The sequence below is a fragment of the Curcuma longa genome, unplaced genomic scaffold, assembly GCF_044706935.1.
Source record: "Curcuma longa cultivar G26 ecotype Majalengka, Jawa Barat unplaced genomic scaffold, ITB_CL_G26_1.1 utg509_np1212_2302976_RagTag, whole genome shotgun sequence".
Taxonomy (NCBI): Eukaryota; Viridiplantae; Streptophyta; class Magnoliopsida; order Zingiberales; family Zingiberaceae; genus Curcuma; species Curcuma longa.
Genome location: NW_027435603.1, coordinates 1,437,033 through 1,460,130, shown reverse-complemented (window position 1 = coordinate 1,460,130; position 23,098 = coordinate 1,437,033). Strand labels below are relative to the sequence as shown.

Sequence of the window (23,098 nt, the reverse complement as noted above, 5' to 3'; positions counted from 1 at the left end):
TTTGATAAAAGGGGGAGGGAGCCTCTTAAAACTTATAAAATTTCCTCAAGAAGCAATGTCGAACCAGATCTCAACTGTGCACAAGTTCGAACTTCAAATTAATAGAACATGGAACGTCTCTCGCACATGGCAGTTTTGTAGAGTCACCAGTGGCGCACCCAAACAACAGACGAGTCACCATTGACATTAATAAATCCTCCACAATATGACGGACCTTCTTAATAACCTTCTGGAATACATTCCTACAATGCACAAAGAAACCAAGTCAGTTAACCCGAGAATATATTGTAAATGACGAATTGCAAGCCTTACTGGAAATAATTACCTCACTTTCTGCAGATCAAGCAGCATCATATGTATTTCATTCCTGCAATTCTTGTACGCCTAGATATCAAGAATTGACTCAAGGAACAAATAACTCCTAATAATCCTAAAACTCTCACAGTTTGTATGTCTGTTATCACAATGGATGGCAAATTTAAGGGCAATGTAAGCAACAAAACTGTATCAGTCTGCTTTACATAGTCCCACATAAAGCGGTTGAAGAGAATATGGTTAGGGAAGGTGAGCATAAGAAGGGCGGTATTTTTTACTGCAAAAAGCCAACTTATTCCTCCAATTTCAAGTCCCCATCCCAGGCTCCCTCGCCATGTTTCCTCCCAAATTCTGTACAGAGCAGTTAATACCAAGTATCCAGATATGACCACAGTCACAGGAAAGTATCTTTGTCTGTCACCAAAACCGGCAAATATATCAGAATCCTGATTGAGAAGCAGAAGGATCGGCGCTAAGAAAAATATTGCTCGACTTGCGCCACCAGTGAGATGGATGTTGAGTATCAGGCAGAGGATGAAACACAATATTGTAGCAACATTGCCTACTGCAGGCATCCAAACAGCCTCAGTTGTCAACCTCTTGATTGTGAGGGATGGTGCAGCGGTTGCCCTCCTCTGGTGAATGAGTCGTGTTTTTGGTGGCAGGGCATAGTTGCGGTCAGATTGACTTGGTGACACACCTCTGCCAAGAGCCTTCTCGCGCAGTAAAGATGACAACTCAAACTTGATTTCTAAAGCTATAAGCATGAATATCATTGCGTAGAGCCCCATGAGTGACACTCTTGCTCCTTCTACAGCAAGGAGAGTGTTGAATCTTTCAGATTCTTCCCCTTCTTCTATACTACTCTTGGCCCTAAGCTGCCCTTCCAATAAATAAGTAACCGGAAAGAGAGCTACCAATAAAGCAAATACCCATGGCAGAAGCCTTGTGCTTGAAGCAGATGGGAAGTGCGTGAAAACTACCAGGACAGAAGCACAAACAATTGCAGCAACAAGGAGGGGATATAGAATTACAGCCTCGAAGAAGTATTCAGCACAGATATAGATGCCCAATGTTGTCCCAACTCCAACCGCATAAAAAGTCCTCAATTCAACAATATACTTAATTGGTATAATGGATGTGATTGCTGCTAGAGTAAGCAAGATAGTCGTTATGAGTAGCCATGACGGCCATGTAGATCGGCTGGCAAAAAATCCATAAATTGAGATATCATCATTAGACTCATGGGCTGCTTTAATCAAGTCTGAGTGGAATGTCAATGATAGTGGAATTGGGGGTTGCATTATAACAAAAAGCAAACCCATCGACACTACCAAGACAAGGAATCTCTTAGCCACCTGCAAACGCACAAAAAAATTATCTCCTGATTAAAACAGATATCTTTACCAAATATTGTATTATCCGAGATTCAAAATGTAAAATAATACAAGTTCAAGAACAAAAGAAAAGATATAATACAAAGATAAAACTTAGTGAGTGCACTACAAATATGCATGTAACAAAAACAATGTTATGTGCAGGCATATGCATATTCAAAAGTATTAAGATCAAAAAACCATTATGCAAGAGACAGAAGATATCAGCAACATATATGATTAATAAATTTACCTATATGGTCTCATCGTAACACTTAATTTTCCTGCGATTGAATAAATTTATCACATTTTCATGATTGTGTTTTGTTTCGAGAGTATTGGAATAGTTCCATTAGCCCTATATTTTGTATTTTTTAGTTTCCTGTTCTATTTCAAATTATGTATGTTCTGTCAATTGTGCATTTCATCTCAACTTGGTACCATAGCAGGCCCTAATCTCTCTCCTTCCTTTACATTAGAACAAGTGAATCTTTATATCCTCTCAGCAGGTATTCACTCCTATCCTAGCATTCACTGCAATTAATGATTCCAACTATCTAGTATAAGAAAAAAAAATTGGGATCCTAATTAGTTATAACGGAAAGATCATTAACCTTTCCACCTACAAACTGAGAATGATGTGGTCATTTAGTTTGCATGGGGAAATTCAATGCACAACAAATAATTGGCTTCTCAACAAAATCAAATAGATCCTCATTCCCAACTGAGCATGGTGCAACAACACAGCAAACCCTCATGACCTCCCGGCATAGACAGATGGAGAAATAGTCCACTAAAGGCACAAAATTCTGTAATGGAGTTTCATGCAGCTTATTAGGAGAAGCTCCTAGCTATCTTTCTAAATGAATATGCATGAATTGTGCTTGTGGTGTCTCTCATTTAATGGTTTTAAATCTTGCCTCATCTTGTCATCTACGTGTGAACCAACATTAATATAGTGTCATGGTGCAAATTCAATACACCATTGGAAACTCATTGCAAAATGTCAAGTCAGCTTTGACAATTCAACTAGGATAAGGGTGGGAGCTAAAACGTGGGAACCCTAGGCCAAACAAGGAAAAGGATAGTTGATGGAATAGTTAAGCCACTTGTTTCTTTTTCATCTTCCACTTCCTCTTTTCCCTCTTCCACTCCACTAGTGTACACAAATTAGCATGTCTAGCAAGCACTGACCTATATCGTCTATCAACATAAGCATTTGTAAGAACTTGGTGGGTCAAACAATAGAAGATAAAAAAGGTTTATATTTTCCACCTGATGCAAGAAAATGCATGCTGGATCTTTGTTTTGCCACTACAATAATTCGGCCAAGGTTTTCATATTTCCATCAGCGCATAATTGTATGAGCTGTGAAATCAGTTAGAGACTAGTATTTAAAACCTAGGCCATTTGAAATTATCAAAGTGGAATCCATTAATGAAGTGTAGAAAGGAGTCATTGCATTATGAACCAATCTTCATGGCACGTAGAGTGGTCGAGTTGATAAAGCTACTGTTGTGTCTATGCTACATTCTGTCTTAAGGCTGAACAACAGATCCAGAAACTGTTAACCCGAAGACCCAGTACACAAATAAACCCCCCAAACTCTAACACCACTTTCTCCTGCCTGTGATCGCAGAACAGCCGCCAACCTATGCCCTCTCCATTGAGCTCTAAGGTATAACAAGTCCCACCACAGGAACACTAAGATATGAAAAAATCTCCGGCCTCATCCGATGTCCTTTCTTTATCCAGCCATAGCTTCCATTCCAGTCAAAAAAAAAAAAATTGAATTGTGCAGCCTCTCGACTATCAACCCCTATAATCTGAGAGTTTTCAATCCTTGTCCCTGTAGCTTTAGCGGATTTCTCACTATGATCTTAGTCCCTTCTAGAGACTAAATTTGGAAGAAATCCTCTCTCTCAACCTCATGAAGTCATCTTCAGCTACCCATTTGTGAGCATCTCCTCCCTCTCATTTCTCCTTACTGATGAAACTGCAACTACAAGAAGCATCCCATCATGTTTGGGTTTGCTGTCATCCTCAAGACCAGTAGGTGTTGAAGCAGAGTGATGCAAAATCAAAATCAAACTGTTGAACAACCCAAGAACATGCAGGAATTTGAAACTAAATTAGCGAAGAAAGAAGATAATCAATTCCAAGACTCTGAACTTTTATCCACTCAAAATCATCTGCAAGCATATCATGAAAATAAATATTCTTAATAAAGCTAATATGCTAATCTTAATCGGGAATATAATTGTTCCCTATTTATTACCAAAATAAAAATGCTAATTACCAAATGACAAAATTTAAATTATAATTTTTTGCAGACCCATCAATCTTAAATATTTTCTAATTCCTTTCCTGCAGATGCATTAGTCTCGAATTAACATCTAACTTATTTTCATCAAAATTATTATCTTTTCGGCATTATTCCCCTTTCCTTGTCTACATTATTCTCCACTTCTGAGAAGAGATTGACTTAGAGAAGTTGCTGGATTCTTTTTTTAGGTTGTTGTTTCCAAGCATAGAAAACAATTATTTTACTAATACTAACCAGAGTCAGTATTATTCTTCTTTAAACATCCCTTCCAAAAGAACCAAATAATGCACTTTGTTTCTTGTTTTATGCTTTGGGTTATTCCTTTTTAATCATCCTTTCCAATGAGTAAAAGAAAATCTGGGTTTGTTATCTAACGAGAATAATGTACAAACCTTCATTGAAATTATGTGGCAATGATGGCGATAACGAGGATAATTCAGCAAATCAATTCATCTCAACAAATTAGCATATCCTTGAATTTAAAAATTGAACTTGTATTTGAAAAAGTTAAAAAGTTATATAAGCAAGCAATGTAACCAATTTTCCTCATAATATAACCAAATAAAGTAGATATGAATAATGTGAATGCATCTAAAGTAGATGTGATGAGAAAATTAAAATACATCAATGCCACACGATATGAAAATTTACTTCACTAAGTATTTAATAATCACAATATAATTTTATTCTTAATATCAATATAACTCCATGTGCAAAGTGGATCTCTCAGTTTAATATATGAAAGCAAATAAGGAAATTTACTTCACTATGTATTTAATAATAATCATCACTTAGGACAATTTTATTCATAACATCGGTATATATAACTCTCATGTGCAAAGTAAATCTCTCAGTTTTACAGATAAAAGTAAATTGGGAAACTAAGTATTTAATAATAATCATCACTTAGTATAATTTTATTTGTAATATTGGCACATATAACTCTCATATGTAAAGTGGATCTCTTAGTTTGAAAGATAAAAGAAATAAGACACCTAACATAGGTGTTTGATGATCATTAAAGTTATAAATGATTTGCAAAATTCATGATGTTTGTCGTATTTGATCTCTAAAGAAGTCTAAGTCTACTAAAAGTTCTAAGCATACATCATTAAGAGGCTCATCTAAGGTGTTACTAGAGGGCTCTTCTAAATTGTTATCACATACTTATTTTATTAAGGTTATCAAAAGGTTTATTCATGGTTTAAAATTTCAACCCATACTGGAGTTTCAGTCTCGGACCAGAATGATACAATGTTAATATCGTATCATACTGCGCCGATACAATTTTGATACTTTTTAAATATAAATGTATATTAATTTTATTAATATTTGATTATTAAATATGTTAATTATTAATGTTATATTTTGAGGTGTTAGTTTATATTTCAATATTTTCTTATAAGATAATGGCTATTAAATTTTTATACAAATTATTTTAAAAAATAATAATTCTCAAAATTCAAAATTAAATTTAAAATTATAAAATTATTTGAAAGGCTCAAAGATAATTATAAAATTATTTGAAAATATTAAATTATTTTTTGAATGTATTTGTAAATTTTTTAAAATTTATTTGAAATATTTAAGAATCATATTTTGAAAAAAAATTAGATTATTTTAAATTCACATTCAATTATATATATATATATTATTTTAAATTATTTTATAAAATATTTAATTAATTTTTAAAATTATTTTAAATTTTAAAATAATTATTAATATTTTATAACTATTATTAATAATATATTATGTTTACAACAATTATATATAATTAACACTTTATTTATAACTATTTAAAATTTAAAAAATACTTTAAAAAATCGCAGTTGTGAGTCTCACAACCCTAAGAAGCCACTGCACCCTTCGCGCTTCCGCAGAGAGCCACCACGGTCTGTGAGCTTGCGGCGACCTCGAGCGCGGAGGGTCACGGCACCCTCCGCTTTGGTCGTGACACCCTCCACCAAGGGCCACCACAAGGTCATGGCACCCTTCATGACCTCGCGAGGCCACCGCGAGATTGTGATGGCCTCGCAATTGCGGTGTCGGTAGGGTACTGATGTTGATCCCGTGCTAGAACGGTAAATACCGTTGGTTTCGAACAGCACGACATAACATTTCAAACCATGAGTTTATTTGAGGGTAACTCCAAGTTCAAAGATTGTAAAGTAGTAAAGGCTTATTATCTTCGAATTTAATTCACTTAAGAAAGATTGTTTTGTTTTTACATCCTTGTTATGCAATCATTATTAAAATGTTACGAGACATTTTTTCATTAATTTTTTTCATTTCATGTTAATATGTAATGAGTTCTTGTCCATTTTGATTTTGGTTGTACTTAAATGAGTTTTATAAGAGTCAATCCACTTCAAACCAAAATATCAAGAATGGGAATCAAACTGAGTTTATAGGATTTGAGGAAAGAGTTGTTGACTCAATTTTTTAATGTGTTTATTGTAAGAATATTGAGCAAGTTTAATCTCAAACAATTCCTTTTTCCCTTTTCTAGAAGTTTAGGGGTTTTCTATCAATAAATCTACAGGGATCTTATGTTTCTCATTTACCAAGACTAGTTATCCTCATCTGTTGCAAGCAGACTTGTACATTTCTCCAAGGTTCAAAATACGATTTACTGTCAAGCTATCTATTTCCAACTAGAACAGTATGATTCAGTACCATACAATGCCACTGTGCAGTTTGACAAGCATAGAAACAAGCCAGATAAATTTGATTGGGTTTAGTAGTCTAATCCTCTTCTGTGTGGAATGTTTAGTTTTAAAATTAGACTATTATACGTAGTCGATTGAGTCAAAATTTTTGAGAACCAAGTTGAAGAAGTATAAATATGGAAAGGAATAGGATATCAAACTAAACAATAGACTCTCCCATGTGGCATGTTTAGTTTTAAAATTAGACTATTATAAAAAAAAATAGCATAGCTGACAATAGTTTTAAAAATTTAGAGACAAGTTGAAAAAGTATAACAATCGAAAGTAACAGTGCATGTAACAAAACAATAGTAAATCCACTAGTGTCTTATAAAAAGAATTCATTAACCAAATTTTATTGTATGATATCAAATATATATTCATATACAATATAAATCACCAAAACATTAGATGACTAAATAATAAATACCTTATAAACATAAATACTTTATCAATAAGTGATAATTAGTATCTTATAAATATAAATACTTCAATAAAGTGATAATTAATTAAATGAAAAAGTTTAATAATATAATGTATTAAGTTTAATAAGCTTATAACATCATTTAACAATTCATCATTGTCAAACGAGTGATGCTTGTTCCAAGGATAGATTACATAAAGTCTTATCCCCATTAAAGTCTATGCAAAGCAATATGACTAACAATAGTTAAATCATGATTTGAAGTCTTGTACCGAATCAGTCGAAATGGTCAAAATGTATCATTCTAATAGATTACCAAAATTCAATACTACTAGACATGACAATATCTCTTGTATTATTGTATCAATCATGTCGACGAAAATTATGAACATTTCATGTTAACGCTCGACACCCCTTGATATACTAAATTTGAGATAACATTGTTCTTTTTTTATTTCGTAGTTTGTCTCCGTAGAAGATCATGTTAAAATCATAGCATTCCAGATTGAAAGCAAACATTAAGCTTAATAAGCTTAAGTATGTACTTATTTATCTTTTTCTTCATCTCTTTCTTCCTTCCACCTGCAATTTACTACTAGCATCTTACATCGGAACATTGACATGGTACTAAAAACAGTATCGTTCCAATCAACCAAAACACTAGCATGACTCAAGATTTTGAACCTCAAGTAAAATTACTTCATTATATTAACTAATATTTTCTTTTATCTCCTCCTACCACATATATCTACCTTGCAATCTTCCACTCCAATAGATTCAACAATTTAACAATGTAATATATTTGTCATCTTTAAACATGTTTCGGTTTTCAAATGTATTATGCACTAAAATGTCACCACTTACAACATTACGGACCTACGGTAAATAATATAAATCCTTTCTCCCATAACATGGTATCAAAGTCGATATTGATTTTAGACCCACTCTATTTGTAGCATTTTATCATTGGTCAATTGGTGACCAAATGCTTGTCTAGAGATCAAGATCGCCAACTGCCCTACTAAGTCTTCACCTTCATCAATTTGATATTGTTTGAAGAGACATACGCACACAATATTCATGTGAGGAGTCTATTTGCCAACATCATTACCCCTGTCACATATTATGCACTCAATGAGATTCTCATCATCTCCATCGAGAGAAAATCTTCATTGAATCCTTTTTTTATTCAGACAAAAATTCACCAAATCTAAGCAGCCTCTGTTTTCTGTTCTCAAGGTGATAATCATCCAGGTCAAGGATATCCTTAAGTCATTGGCAATATTGTGTTGTCATAAGAATCCATTGTGTCAATGTGTGATCATCAAAGCAAGCCAGGCCTCCGATATTGGGAGGCGACCAAGTTCACGAACAAGAACAAAGGGTGGCAACTTGGAGGCTCAAGCTTCAGAGAGATGTTGTCAAAATGTTGCTAGATGTCATCCAAAAATGTGTTTGCATCCACCATGCCCTCAAACACAAAGCAGTGATCTTGGTACAAAACAAATCAATTAAAGAGAAAAAAAATGAATGATGTTGGACATTAAACGGAGGAAGGAATAGCGTTCCGCAGAGACCTCACACCCGCCACCATCAACGGGCGCTGGAGCTCAGCACTCGCGCAGCACCGACCGAGATCTACTTCGTCATGGAGTACGACCTCAAGGTCTCCGACTTCAGACATGTATTGAGCATCGATCGATCTCCATCTCTTCTTCTTCATCCTTTTCCTGTGCATCTTTCTATTCTCCGATGCAAAACATGCAGAACAAATGAAAGAATCCCAAGCATCTTTCTATTCTCAGATGCCATGAAGAAGCTAAATACCGTGTAAAGACAGCCAGATTGCTCGTCTTGAAATGCTAAATAAATGCTACATCGACTCACAAATAAAACCCAACAGAAAGAAAGGACTTACTCGATCTGCTTTTCCTTCTTCGAGTGAAGCTGTTTCGCCACTAGAACTCTATCGAGAAGGGGCTACGAGGGAGCCTAGGTCGACATTTGTTCATGTGCCGGCAGCAGGCGGACGGCGAGCAGGGACAGCGAGCGCTCTGGTGAGGGTGCGCCGGCGGCAGAGGAGAAGAAGAGAAGAATCGGGTGCGCAGGCGGCAGAGGAGGAGAAGAATTGGGTGTGCCGGCGGCAGAGGAGAAGAAGAGAAAAATCGGGTGCGCCGGCGGTAGAGGAGGAGAAGAATCGGATGCGCCGGCGGCAGAGGAGAAGGAGAAGAAGAGAAGAATCGGGTGCGCTGTGCGAAAGGCGGAGAGAATTTTTATTTTTATTTTTCGATCCGTCCGTCGCGTTCCGCCCGATTTCGGGGTGCCAGATTTTGAGGAGAAAATGATCCGCCAATGGATAAAATTTCCATCCTTTCTTAAAAATTTATAAAAGTAAACGATGGACGGATACATACTGAGGAAAATTTTCCTCTAATTTACTTTCCGCCCTCCCAAGTAAACAGGGGGTAAAGGGGCATAATAAAAGGTGGGTCTCGAACCTTTGACTTTAGCAACAACAACAAAGGTTAAAAAAAATGCTGTTGAACCTTAAAGGAGCATAATAAAAAGAAATGAAAATGATAGGACCCTTTAGTCTCATATTTTGAAACAAGTTCTTATAATACACATAAATACCCAAAGATCTCCACTTATATGTCTTGCCATTTTGAGTCAAGTTAGGTTGTCTTGGGCCTTAATAGATTAAGTTCAATTTGGTGAGTCTATGAAAGTTCTTAACAATAATAATGTTAAAGATTATTTCTTTAATAAATTTTAGTCATTTCTTTCCAAGCATGAATATTCTTTCATCAATCTTCTTGCCCCTTATACACCACAACAAAACAATGTATGCAAAGGAAGAATTGGCTCTTTCTTGAAACTCACCATACTCTACACCTGCATATTTAAATTCCCTTTTCTTTCCTAGGTGATGTGCTTCTTATTGCATATTATCTTATAAATCACATGTCTTCCTCTCCATTGTTCACGATTCCTTTTACATTCACTATTCTTTTCCTTAAGATGTTGTATCTCCACCAGTACATGTCTGAGAGGGTGTAAAGAGGATTTTCATATTTCTATGTCGGTATCAATTCCCATGTCTTCTACTACTAAGGTGCTTTCCACACCTTCTGTTGTTGAGGTGCTTATTCCTAATACCCCCTCCTCTGAAGGAGTAAAACCAAAAATCACGACATAAGCATGCTCCAACACGTTTTAAAGACTCTCACTCTCCAATTGCCTACTTTTGTTTCAGATTTGCCTTTGATTTGGACCCATCTATTACTTTACTCAAAGGTACTCAAAGTGTTTTACTCATATCCACTTTGTATTTTTTTACCATATGCATTAACGTCACCACCTATTATGCTTTTTTGTCCTCTTTATCATCACAAATAATTTGTAGAAATATTTCAGAGGCTCTTTTAAATCTCAATGGCAGTAAACTTTGATCAAAGAAATGGATAGTCACCATTCTTGGAAGCTAGTTTCTTTCTCTACAGGGAAGCCCACAATGGATTGCAAGTGGCTTTTCACTATAGATGCTCACCTAGTTGTACTTAGATGGATTAAAAGCTCACCTAATGGCTAAATGATTCACTCAAATTTTCAGAACAGACTACCTTAACATATTTTCTTCAGTGGCCAAGTTTACTTCAATTTGCCCCCTTCTCACCCTGTTAGTTATTTTTTTATGAGCTCTTTCCTCGCCTTAGCATCAGGAATATCTTCATCTTAATCTTATTGAGGTTTTATATGAAGCAACCTAATCTTTAGGGATTGTTGCTTAGGGACTTTCTTTGTGCAAGATAAAGAAATCATTTATATGGGCTGAAGCAATCTCCAAGACCTTAGATTGGAAACTTTACATCTGCTCTTCTAGAGTATGGCATGACCAGGGAGCATGATGAATCCCTTAATATTTCACTTCTGTCTTAATCTTTCACTTCTCTTAGTCAGGGAGACATATCCTTGTATGGACAATATCATCACCACCAGATAATTCTATTATCAAATATTTACGTGATCTCAAATATGATTACTCGCTTAGGGGAGACCTTTTATATGTCTTAATGGAAATATTTGATTTGCTTGAAGAGGATAGTATCTTAGGGACAAAACCAGTTAAACACTCCTATGGTTTGTAATAAGAAATCAAACCCAGAGGACTAGAACAGGAGGGGCCAATATTGAAAATTGGTAAGAAAAAGTGGATAGCCATACAGTTACAAGACCTAACATCTCAATTAGAGTAGGTGTCAGTCAATTCCTAGACTCCATATTGTAATTTATAGCGATGGAGCAGTTGATAGCAAGTTGAGGCCTGCTTCCAAAGGGCAAATCAGAATTATTACAACAACCAAGTTGTCATGCACATTTCCTTTAATATGGTATTTCACAAGAGAACAAAGCACATAAAAACCAATTGTCACTTTATAAAAAAAACAGCAATCCAATGAGATTGCCACCTCATTTTGTTAATTCCAATGTTAAACTAGTAGACATATCTGCCAAATTTTTGAGTGGCTTACAATTATATTTGTAGCAAACTGGGTTTATAAATATTTTTAAAGTAATTTGTTTTGTGAGTGTTATGGATGAAAATGTCAACATATGCAATATTCAAGATTTATTTGTATATTTTTATTGATTAATGACACAAAACTAGAGGCCACCTAGAGTTGATGATATGAATCTTTTCCCCGCAACAAAATGCGTCTACCTTAACTATTCCACTAATTCTACTCTTGTTACTAAAGTACAGGTTTTGTTCAACTTATTTGCTTCTGTGCAATGATTAACAAACTACTTCATTAATTTTGTCACAATCTATCTTCCTAATCACAACCACAGTAAACCTTCCATTTCAGACCCATTTAGCAACGACATTAATTTCAAAATTACAATTCCTTTTCACAACCCCAACTCCTAGCTTCCTAGCACCCAATTTAACAATGCCTTTAACTATCCATTTAACATTCAAAGCCTGACTCTAACAAAAAGTTTCCTAAGCAGGTACTCGATAGAAAAAAAAAGCTTTCCCTTGTTTGTAACTTTTTTGAAAGGAAAAAAAGTTGAAAATTTTGTAGTAATTCTTTAAAAACATTATAAAATGATTTAGTTTTTAGATTTCAAAAAAAACAACTAATGTAGATTTTAATTGGAATTACAAATGAACATAGTGCATGGTAGTGATGTTTCTACCTGATTAGATTTGAGCAAAGGAAAAACATGCATGTCCTAAAGAAACAATTCTCCAGAACATTTCTTCCGTCCCACCTTTTCACCCAAGAAAACAACAGGAACAATGCCAATGCCTAAGGAAGCCATTCTGCAGCCATGTTTCCTTCTTCCAGTTCGTCAGGCTAGGGATTAAGCTCTTAAATAAGCAAATAACTCAAAATCTGACAAAACTTGAGTGCCCATACAATAGCTAGTAACTCCCTTTGCACAACTGAAGAAGAATGAACCAGTTCACTATCTACTTACAATGGCACCTATAACCAGATGCACTATAAAAGCAAGCTCAACAACAAATCTCCATGAACTATCATTGACATAATTAATATCCCAAATCAACATACTTGTCTTCACCTGAAACACATTCCACGGTGACAAGCTTAGCTCCTGTCAAACTCCTGAGAAACATTTCTGACAGCCTCGAGGGTACAATTCCTTATACGGCCTACTTCCATTTTCCCAAAGATAGCACATATCAATAGCAATAGTAGTACTAAACCCAGGAACTTGAAGTCTACCCTTCAAAAAGTGGTTTCGCCCATTCCTCCAAATAGAAATCCCAACCTTTCGTCCACTGTACTAACCTCACATTTGCTTAGCAAATTCACATTCCACCAGAAAGTGTTACAAATCATGCCCCCCCCCCCCCCCCCCTCCAAAAAATAATAATAATAATAATAATTCATAGTTGTGAAATCCTCCACCATGCAACTAAACTTTTCACATGTCTGAAAGTATGAACTCTTCCAAAAGTCAACTTCCATAGAAAGTTCATTACTCTGGGTGAAAAAATTTATTTGCCAAAGCATGCTCCACCTCCTTCCTTAGTCTCCTAAATAGACTCCTCCCTCCTCATATCATGATCAGCATTTATTTGCCAAAGCATGCTCCACCTCCTTCTTTAGTCTCCTAAATAGACTCCTCCCTCCTCATATCATTATCAGCAACCTTAGATTGGAACCACAAAAGAAATTGCTGCAGATTAAAGACACCTATCAATCATTAATCCATAGATTCATCCAGAGGTCAGAAAATGAACTAGAATTAAACTCATTACAGAATTTATTAGGACTTCTCTACCAGGCCAATCTTAGTAGCAATCTTATCCACCATCAAACTTTTGTACCCTGAAAAGATAAATATAGTAACCTAAAAACTTGGAAGGATAAAAAACTGTACAGAAACCCTATCAGCCCTCAAATCATCAATAGATCATGAGAAAATAGCAACTGATAAATTCTGACACCACCAACCTTAGAAGGTGTGATCCTCCCCTAACTCACATAATACTTCATCCCATAAAACAGTTGGTGAACAATTATAAATAGATAAAGTGACAAAGAATCACCTTGCCTTATGGCTATATGACCACTAAACTCCATGGAATTAACCCCATAATGCTTTTCAGCACACCATGTCAAAAACCTTTTGCAGATATATTTTAATTATAAGGATAATTGCACCTTTACTTGTGAAAAAAGTGAACCATCTCAGTTACAAGGATGATATTATCATGCTACTTGTTTGGCAACAAAGCATTCTTGCAATAAGTTGCATTTGCACTAATAATCAAAGAAAATTTTAACTAACTGAAAACTTAACTCTAACTAAAATCCGAAGGAATACCACTAATTCGGAAATAAATTAGCCTTATTAATCTCCCACCAAAATAAAACAAACTTTAAATTAATACATACCAGAACTACTTAACACTGCAAAATAAAACAATTAGCAAACATAAACACTAATAAAAAACTAATTCTCCTATATAGGAAATCTCACCAGAATGATCTTTTAGAAAATCTAAACCTTTTAAATCTAATCCCTTGTTTATCATATGCATTAGCAATATCCCCACTCCAAAGCTTCGGATACCACTTAACAAATGTTTGACAAACATTTTTAGCACCCCTATAACTTCCTCGCCCTCAAGTAGTTCGGTAATATATTTTATCTCCTAATATTCACTTGATTATGAAAGAATTTGGAATTCCCATCACCCCCTCAATCCAATTCATCTTTGTCTTTGAGCTCCAGTTCATACAGTAACATACTGTTAAGCTAAGCCTTCGCATAATCAGAAAGCCCCATACAACTCTCCTTCAACGCCAACATCTTCATCACCTCCTAAGTTACCTCAAGTTTCCTATCAATATTGTCAACCTTCTTAAAACTCCACTAATTAAATTTTTTAGGAAGAACAGAAAGGCTGCATCCCACATCAGAGAGATAAAAACAATCACACTCATATGGACTTTGCATTACTTAAAAAGCCCAATATATTCCTTCCAGTAGTGCTCAAAAACAAAATCCTTCCTGTAAACCAATTCTCCCTATTTTATAGGATAGGGAAGGGCAATGATTTGATGTAAATATCAACCAATGAGTTGAGTAACCTTAGCCTCCTCAAACATCTTCAGCCAAGGAACATAAGCACATACCTTATCCACTTATTGCACCAGAAACCAAAATCAGGAAAATTTCTTTATAAATTCTATAAACCCAACAGCAAATCTTACCCAGGAAAAACCCACATCATCCTTCCTATCTTTAGTTTGACAAACACAGATAAAAACACAATCTACAAGCCAATGCAAACTAACACTGTGAACCCAACAGCTTCCACAATTTAATTCCACTAGTAACAAAAGTGCTAGCATACACACTAGAAAAAAACAAACAGTACTACTATCTGAAGCCACTGCTCATACAACTTTTATTATTAAATTGCTAACCTAAGAACACTCCTGCAAGAACAGAATTAGACCCTCCAACCTCATCAGCAGGAGCCCAGATATTACTCCAGCTGCTGTCATAGACACACATTTCTGAAGAAGCCTCTTCACTAAACCTCCTCCAAGAAATCTTCTAACAAGATAAAAAGCTGCTCACTATCCTTCTTCCTGGAACTTTGAATATTCGATATTAATACAATCATCACATCCTCATTCCATCAGATCGTCCATTAAAGTCTCCCCACAAAAATCACAAGGAAACCTTTTTCTTTAACAAATTATTTATAGAGGATCTTCCTTCCGAAATTTTGCCTAAACTCCATTACCCTTCCTCTCATTAAATTCTATTATCCTGTGATTTATTAACATCCACAAGATCATCCATCCACAACTACCAGCAACTTTGATAAATTAATCTCTCACAGAAAATCTTAATTTCCATGTCACCTCCTGCTGCTCGCCTCAGAATCAACTCCATCCAACTACCCAAGAATTATTCAGTAACCCCAAAGGAAGAAAAAACCATTTCAGCACCACTAACATCCACCTTCTACAAACACCGCTCCCTAGTTTTAATGTTCTTGAGGTATGAGTGGAAGCAATGTTCATCGTCTTGACTTGATCAAACAAATTCTCAGCCAACACACATCCTTCTGTAGCAAAAGAATCTTGCACCTCAAAACTCCTTCGACAACTTTACCACCATCACCAGTCAGCACATCCATCAAGTCCTATTAACCCACCTCCACAATATTATCATTGAACAGATCGATAGGATAAACACCACCCCTCTTAGTAGCAGATTTAACAATACTCCCACAACCAAAAAGGTCATCAAAAATCTTCCTTTAACCACACCAATATTGGAAGAGGAAGCTCTCCCACTCTCCATAATGCTACCTACCTTGGGACTCTTATCTTTGGCTCCACGGTCACTCTTTATGCCCAATTCTAATCACCCCAGTAACAAAAGATTGAAATGTTCACATAAATTAGTGAATGAAAGAACCTTTTACCTCCTGATTCTACCCACAATTCTTAAGGTTTATCAACGTCAACCAAGAAACTTAGCCCCTCCCTCAAGAACAGTCACCTGGTCAATTTTAACTGTACTCCAAACAACTGCCAGAAAAGGAAGAATGCCATCATGAATGAGACCCAATGGAAAACCATGAAACTATAGCTATACAGGTATCTCATTAACCTTTTTCACAAGGAGATAAAAACAAGAACACCACTGAATCAAAGAGAGAGCCCTACCATTCAAAAACAAAGGTCCAGCAGACAAAACATCTGTACAATCATCTCCAGCTTTAAAATAAGAATGCAAAGAAACCCTCATAAAGGTCTTTGATTTAATCAAATTCAACTTGCAAGCTTTGAATTTAAAAAACCCTCATAAACTAATCAAAATAAAATTCTTGTCAATAAAACACAACATTGTCAGCAAATAGCATTCACTCAGGTGGTTTCATTTGAATATTCTTTGTTAGTTCATCTAATATTAATGTGAACATAGAGGAACTTAGAGTTGACCCTTATTGTGAACCTACAAAATAGGAAAGATATTAACCAATAAGCATATAACTTCTATATTACAACAACAACCAAGCTTTATCCCACTAGAAGTCATATATAGTTAGTATATAACTTCTATATTAATTAATTTAATTATCTAGTTTTTGTAACCTAACAACGCCCACCCACCAGTTCATCCCCACTACCCACCAGACCATTCCTACTATTTGCCTTCTCCAAGTTTCCCTCCATTCCTCCTCTTCTTCAAGTATGATACCTCTCCTCCCTCTTGCCTTACAACCTAGTTTTTTTTATCATTTCAGGTGTGTGTCTGCATAGACAATACAACTGCAGAAAGCTCTTGCCAGTAATATCAATTTTGATTGGCTTACAGAATAAAAAGTTTCACCCTTTATATCTGAACATGGGAATTTACACCAAGTACCCACTAAAGCTTCATGGAAATCGGCCTAAAGTATCGCTCCAAAAATGGTAGAACCTCAATTTTAGGATAGAATCTTGACTTCTACAACATTTGTCCATATCCTATTAAAACCTCTTCAAAAACAACTCATCCTAATGCTTATGTTCATCATCATTTGCATAACATGGAGGATGCATAATTGCATGTGTAGAATTGAGTTTTGTATTTAATGGTCTTGGACCTCTTTACCAAATATTATAACGATTATTTACATAACAAATAGCTTGTGGAAGGAACTTTCAATTAAATGATTTGAACCTTTTTACCAAGTAAAAGAGCTCCTTATGTGTTACAAATCCCATCATTAGCCTGGGTAGGAAAAAAAATTACAGCATTGGACTTCTTCAAACAATACTTCAAATCTGCTAAAATCTCATCAAAGATAGATGTATAATGTTGTCAAAATATTACATTTTCTATTGCCATGCCTTTTGAGAAGGTTGCCAAAGGATCTCCCAACATTTCATCATGCATTCTATGTGCATCCTTAATGAGGATATTGAGCATGTGTTCACCTGGCACATCGAGTCTGATTATAACACAACGGATTAACCCTTGTAGACCGACAATATTTCCTAGATCTTCATGCATTTTTATTACATGAAAGTGACAACTATCCGTCTTGCATTGTTTAGCTCTGTGTTTTTCATTTTCCTCCCTCTGTTTTATTTTTTCTTTGTTTTGTGATGGCCACATTACCATTCTTTTTTATATCATTTTAGTTATTTTGAAGCGGATTGTCTGTTTGCTTTTGTGATTCCTTGAAAAAAGAATGTTGGTAATAGTAATAGTTATACTATTTTTTACAGAAAAATGCATAAATAAATTTACAGGATACAAAGCTTCAGAAAAAATATAACTTTGCAACAATAACACTTAACTTACCTATCAGAGAAATTGCATTAATAATGGATAGATCAATTTCAAGGAAATGATTAGTATGAAGTCAACAACCAAAACTTCCAACAGAAATGCTTATAAAGACAGAAAATGAATCAAAAACAAAAAGAGTTAATATGGCTCCACTTGTGTGACAAGACATAGAATTCGAGTTTACCTGAACATGAGAGAAGTGGAGGGCAATTATTGGGATGCAAGCAACCCCAGCCACAAGAATGAGTGATCCCACAAGCAAACCATCAGATGGAGGCCTTCCATTCCACCATTGAAGAGCTTCAAAGATTGTTTCACGACACAACCAAGTAGAGAAAGCAATCACGGCAGCATGAACATAGCCTTGCCAGGACTTCATTCTTGAAACTCCTTTTGATTTATCCCTGTGTAATTGCAAACAAGAAACCAAGCAGATAAGAACAACTCAAAGCACAAGTGCAAGATATCTAGGAAGTAATTGCAACCAGCATAAAGAAGAAATCACTATTAACAAATGTTTTCTAGAAACAAACACAAAATATAAGTAATAAATACCAAAAAATGGATAAGAATGGATTTCTTCGTACTTGTAAAGAAGCAATGGAGGAGAAATAGCCAACAGCAAAATAGCTGTCATCCACAAAATTGATTTTGATGTAATAAAAAGCATAGCAAGCTTCGATAAATACAAACAGGTTAAGATCCAAATCGCTTTTGGGCCAATCCGGTGATCTATTGCCAATCTTCTCACCAAAGTCAATCCCAAGAAGGTGGTTGTCAAGACCATGTAACTAGGATACATAACATCTTCATCAAATCCAAAGTAATAGATAACAGCATAGTTGAAGAAACGGTCCTCTATGTAGCACAATAACAATGCATGGCCAATCAAGCCAACCTCAGTAAGAAATCGCAACTTCATAGGTAGCAATGCCAAACCAGGAATAGCCATTGCCATGATGATGCTTGCGACTATCAACTTGCAGAAGGATTTCAAAGGCATACCAGCCATCCATATATTGAGATCCCAGTAGTTGTGTACAACAAACCACAGAACCATCATGCTCGCTAATGCAACAAAGGCAAAGTAGGATGACAAGCTTTTCTTTGTAAAGAAACGTGCAATATAGAAGCCAGAGATCATAGGGACAGGGAGAAACTGCAAAAGCAACAATAGAAAATTTCATTGACTGCTGGCAAACAGATGGTATGATAAGATATTGGTTAAAGAAGCAACAAAATAAGTGAGATACAGCATCTAGGCCCTTCAGTAAAATTGAAAGGCAAACAACTCTACTAAAAAAAAGTACATAACCATTAACACAACACTTTATAATGTGTTTGGCATTTGATGATCTATAAACATATTGTCTGTTATTTTCTCTTAACCTTTTAAGATAAAATAAGCATGGTCTAAATGCAAATTTAGCCTTCTGAGTATAAAGCCTATTCATCAACTCTTTTAATGGGAGAGTTGAACTCACATATTTGAAATGTGAGCCTAACGACAGGCCTGTTAACAGTACAAAACAGGCAAGACCTGGTTTGTTACCACCATTAACAAGAGGAAAAGAAAGGTTAGTCATGCAAGTGAAATATCTACTAATCTAAGTTAATATCCCTGTAAAATATTCTGTACCATTTAAATATAGTTGCTAAATGCAGGGATTAAAATACCGAGCCGAACCGCCCGATACACCCAAAATTTACCGTTCCGCCGATGGACCGGCACCACCGGCACCGAGATTCCGACCGGGAAACACCGCCGGAGGCGTCGCGCGGCCTCGGCGACACCTCCGGAGGCATTGCCCGAGCCCGGCGGCACGGGCCACACGCGATGCACGATTTTTGGTTTTTTTTATTTTTTAACTTAGGGTTTAATTAAGTTTTAATAATCAATTCCTAACTATAGTTCGGGATAATTTAAATAGGCTTTAATAAAATCTACAAAATTAACTTATTATTTTTAAAAAATATTTTATTTTTTGTTTTTAAATATTTAGATTAAATTTTTTATTTTAGTTAATATATTTTATATTTTAAAAATACCAAAACTATACTGGTACGGTACGATACGATATGGTACCGAAACTGTATCGTTCTAGTTCGGAACCGAAACTCCGGCACGGCTTGATATTTTAAACCTTGGCTAAATGGTCTGCTTGAATAATTATATCATTCAATCAGAGATTTATTAACATAGTAAAGTAAAAAATAAGAATAATAAGCAATACTTTAGCTTCAGGTCTATCTTCTAGCTCAGTCAACAATAGTTGATTTGGCATCCTGAGCCATGCGTTTGTAAGTAATTTCCAGCTTATCCTTGAGTGTTGAACTGAATTGCATGCTTGTTCATCATGTACTATTCCCATAAGATGCATTAATTCAAGGAAGTTTCAAAATTTGCTAGCTTAGGCCATGGAAGAACTCAGTGTCCATGTGAATTGTTAATCTGCAGGCAGTTATATATACATTAAATACACAAGGTGCACAACTTATTTAATGTAGTGCTTATGAAAGAGGCTAATGCTCAAAGATAGGTTTTCGAGCATACAGGTCAAGTTAAATAGAACCTAACTACAATAAGCCTCCAAATTGGGCTTATAAGATCAGAAGTTTTTATATTGATCACACGGGTTAGTGCCTGAAGAAAACAAACTGCAAAAAAGACAATTTAACTATATATACATGCTAGAGTATGAATTCTTGATAATATTATTAGCATAACTGAAACGAACCATGTTAGTTCCATCACATTGCAAGAGAGATGGAATATGTTGTTGTAGAGATGAGAACATACCAGGATAGGGAACCCAATAACTACTGCGCCAGCTGCACTAACCAGAACCAACGAAATAGTAAAAGCTGCTGAGCTGAAAGCATCACCAACCATACCAATTACATAAGCCCCTACGATGGATGCACCTCCAAGCATTGTAACAGTGACGAGTAGGTAGTTAAAGGGTGGAGGAGCATGCAAGTATCTTCCAAAGGAATGAAATACAACCCTGACCTCGAGGCAGAGGACAACTACTAACATTGCCACCGCTCCATTGACCACCCGAATCCGATGCATCTGGTGTGCATCCCTTGTAACCCACCATAGTGCCCCCCACATAGATGCATACAGCTGGAACAAAAACGGAATAAAGAAGAGCAGCAGGAGATCACAAACAGATGCAGAGGAAGAGAAGATAGCAGCCGCATGGTGAGAACCAATGTGGAACAGAAGCGGCCCAAAGAGGAGATACAGGGTGTGAAAGCATCCCTCCAGCGGACCAAGTATCTGAGATTCTCCGACGTCATGCTTCTGGGACTTAAAGGAGGACGGGCGGGGGAGAGCGAAGAGCCAGTAGAAAAGGCAAGCAAATGCCATCAGGTAGTAAGCGGCGTTAACCATGCCGACGGCCGAGACGGTGGCCCAGGTGAAGAGCGGAGGCACGACGACGGGGATGCAGGCAAACAAGAGGCGTTCCAGAGCCGGAAGGATGGAAGGGTTCTCGATGTGTATCCATCGGAACTGGAGGGAAGCCCAGACGCCGATCAGGAAGGTAGTATCGGCACAGAGGAGGAGAGCGAGGCCAGAGAGGAGAGGAGCATAGTAGATCGAGGCAGAGAAGAAGAAGGCAAGCTGGGAGGCGATGAGAGAGGTCCAGACCGCAAAAAAGGCAGCTGTTCTGAGGCGGAGCGAGTCGAGGAGGTAGGCGAGGATGAGGCCGACAGAGAGGACGGTGAGGACGGGAGCACCGCCGAGGTCGAGCAGAAAGGCAGCGGCGGGGACGAGGGCGAGGGCGAGGCGAGGGTTATGGGAGGAGGAGGAGGTAGAGATGAGGCGGCTCTTGGAAGCGGAAGAGGAGGGAGAGGGGGAGGGGGAAGGGGAGGAGGCGGAGGCGGAGGCGGAGGGAGAAGGGCGGAGGAAGGGATTAGGGTTAGGACTGGGTGAGGCGCTGCGGGAGGAGGCGGCGGAGGAGGGGCTGGTGAAGGTGGGGAAGGATGGAGCGCTCATGGAGGCGGAGATGAATGCGCGGTGGCGAGCCAAGGGGTCGTCGGACATCATCGGAGAGTCGCTGAGTTGGGAATTAGGGTTGAGGTTTAGTAGCGAGGTAGGTGGTGGAGGTGGAGGTCGAAAAGTGGTGGCGAGGTGAGGTCCGCATTTTCGTCGATTCGGAGACGGGAGGTCGCCGGTTCCTTATAAAAATTTGATTAATTTATTTTAGTTAGGATTTTATTTAAAATAAAATAAAATAAAATTTGCACTGCAATTTCATTTCTCTCCAAGGAAGTGGAAGTCTACTCTTCTGAGATGCCGGTTCAAAAACTTAGTAGAATATATTCCATACAGATGTCAAAAGATAAGGAAAGAGTGTATCATCCTACTCCACTTGTAGTCGTGAGACCGTACCGTGTGGGATCGTTAAGGTGACGGATTAAATTGAGACCTTTTACAGAAGAGTGTATCATCCTAGCTCCCAGAGCATAGCTCACTTGGTTACAACGCAACAGACTTGCAAAAGAGGATAAGGTTTCGAATCCTGACGAAGTCATGCAATATGATATATGCGTCGTGATCAACAATAGTATCTCAATTTACCTCCTCATAGATGGTCGGCAATATCCTCCTGCGTCATGATCAACAGTAGTATCTCGATTTATCTCCTCATAGATGATCGTGGGACCGATCGTGTGGAGCTGTTAAGATGACGGATTCCACCTTTTTGCAGAAGAGTGTATCATCCTATTTGAGAACTTCCTCTTGTACATTCTATCATTAAAATTCAAAAAGTATGATGTAATAGTGATATATTATCCAAGAGCATGATTAAATTAGTTAGTATGAAATAGATTTATTGAAGTAGAAAAATCAAATCTCAAAGAAGTCAAAATAATACTCTCTATAATGACCAATTATAATTTTCTGATTTACTTTTTTATAAATGATCGTGGACACTGACTATACCTTTTAATTCCTTTGAGTGGCGAGCTAAATCAAAATTCTTATTCTTGAGTTGTGTTACTTATCCTTGAGTTGTGATACCTATCCTCAATGAGAAAAATCTGGTCAATAAATTGAGACAATTGAACATACATCACAGACCAA

General features: G+C 36.7%; 1 protein-coding gene across 1 annotated transcript; it reads right to left on the bottom strand.

Moving 5' to 3' along the window:
* On the bottom strand, positions 1-22,156 carry LOC141820702 (uncharacterized). Its single transcript, XM_074708071.1, has 5 exons — positions 20,801-22,156; positions 18,588-19,159; positions 18,185-18,404; positions 326-1,673; positions 1-242 (listed from the first exon to the last, which is right to left on the bottom strand). The coding sequence occupies exons 1-4, from the start codon at positions 22,055-22,057 to the stop codon at positions 351-353; spliced, it is 3,372 nt and encodes a 1,123-aa protein (XP_074564172.1). The 5' UTR covers positions 22,058-22,156; the 3' UTR covers positions 1-242; positions 326-350.
* Between the last annotated feature and the right edge of the window lie 942 nt (positions 22,157-23,098).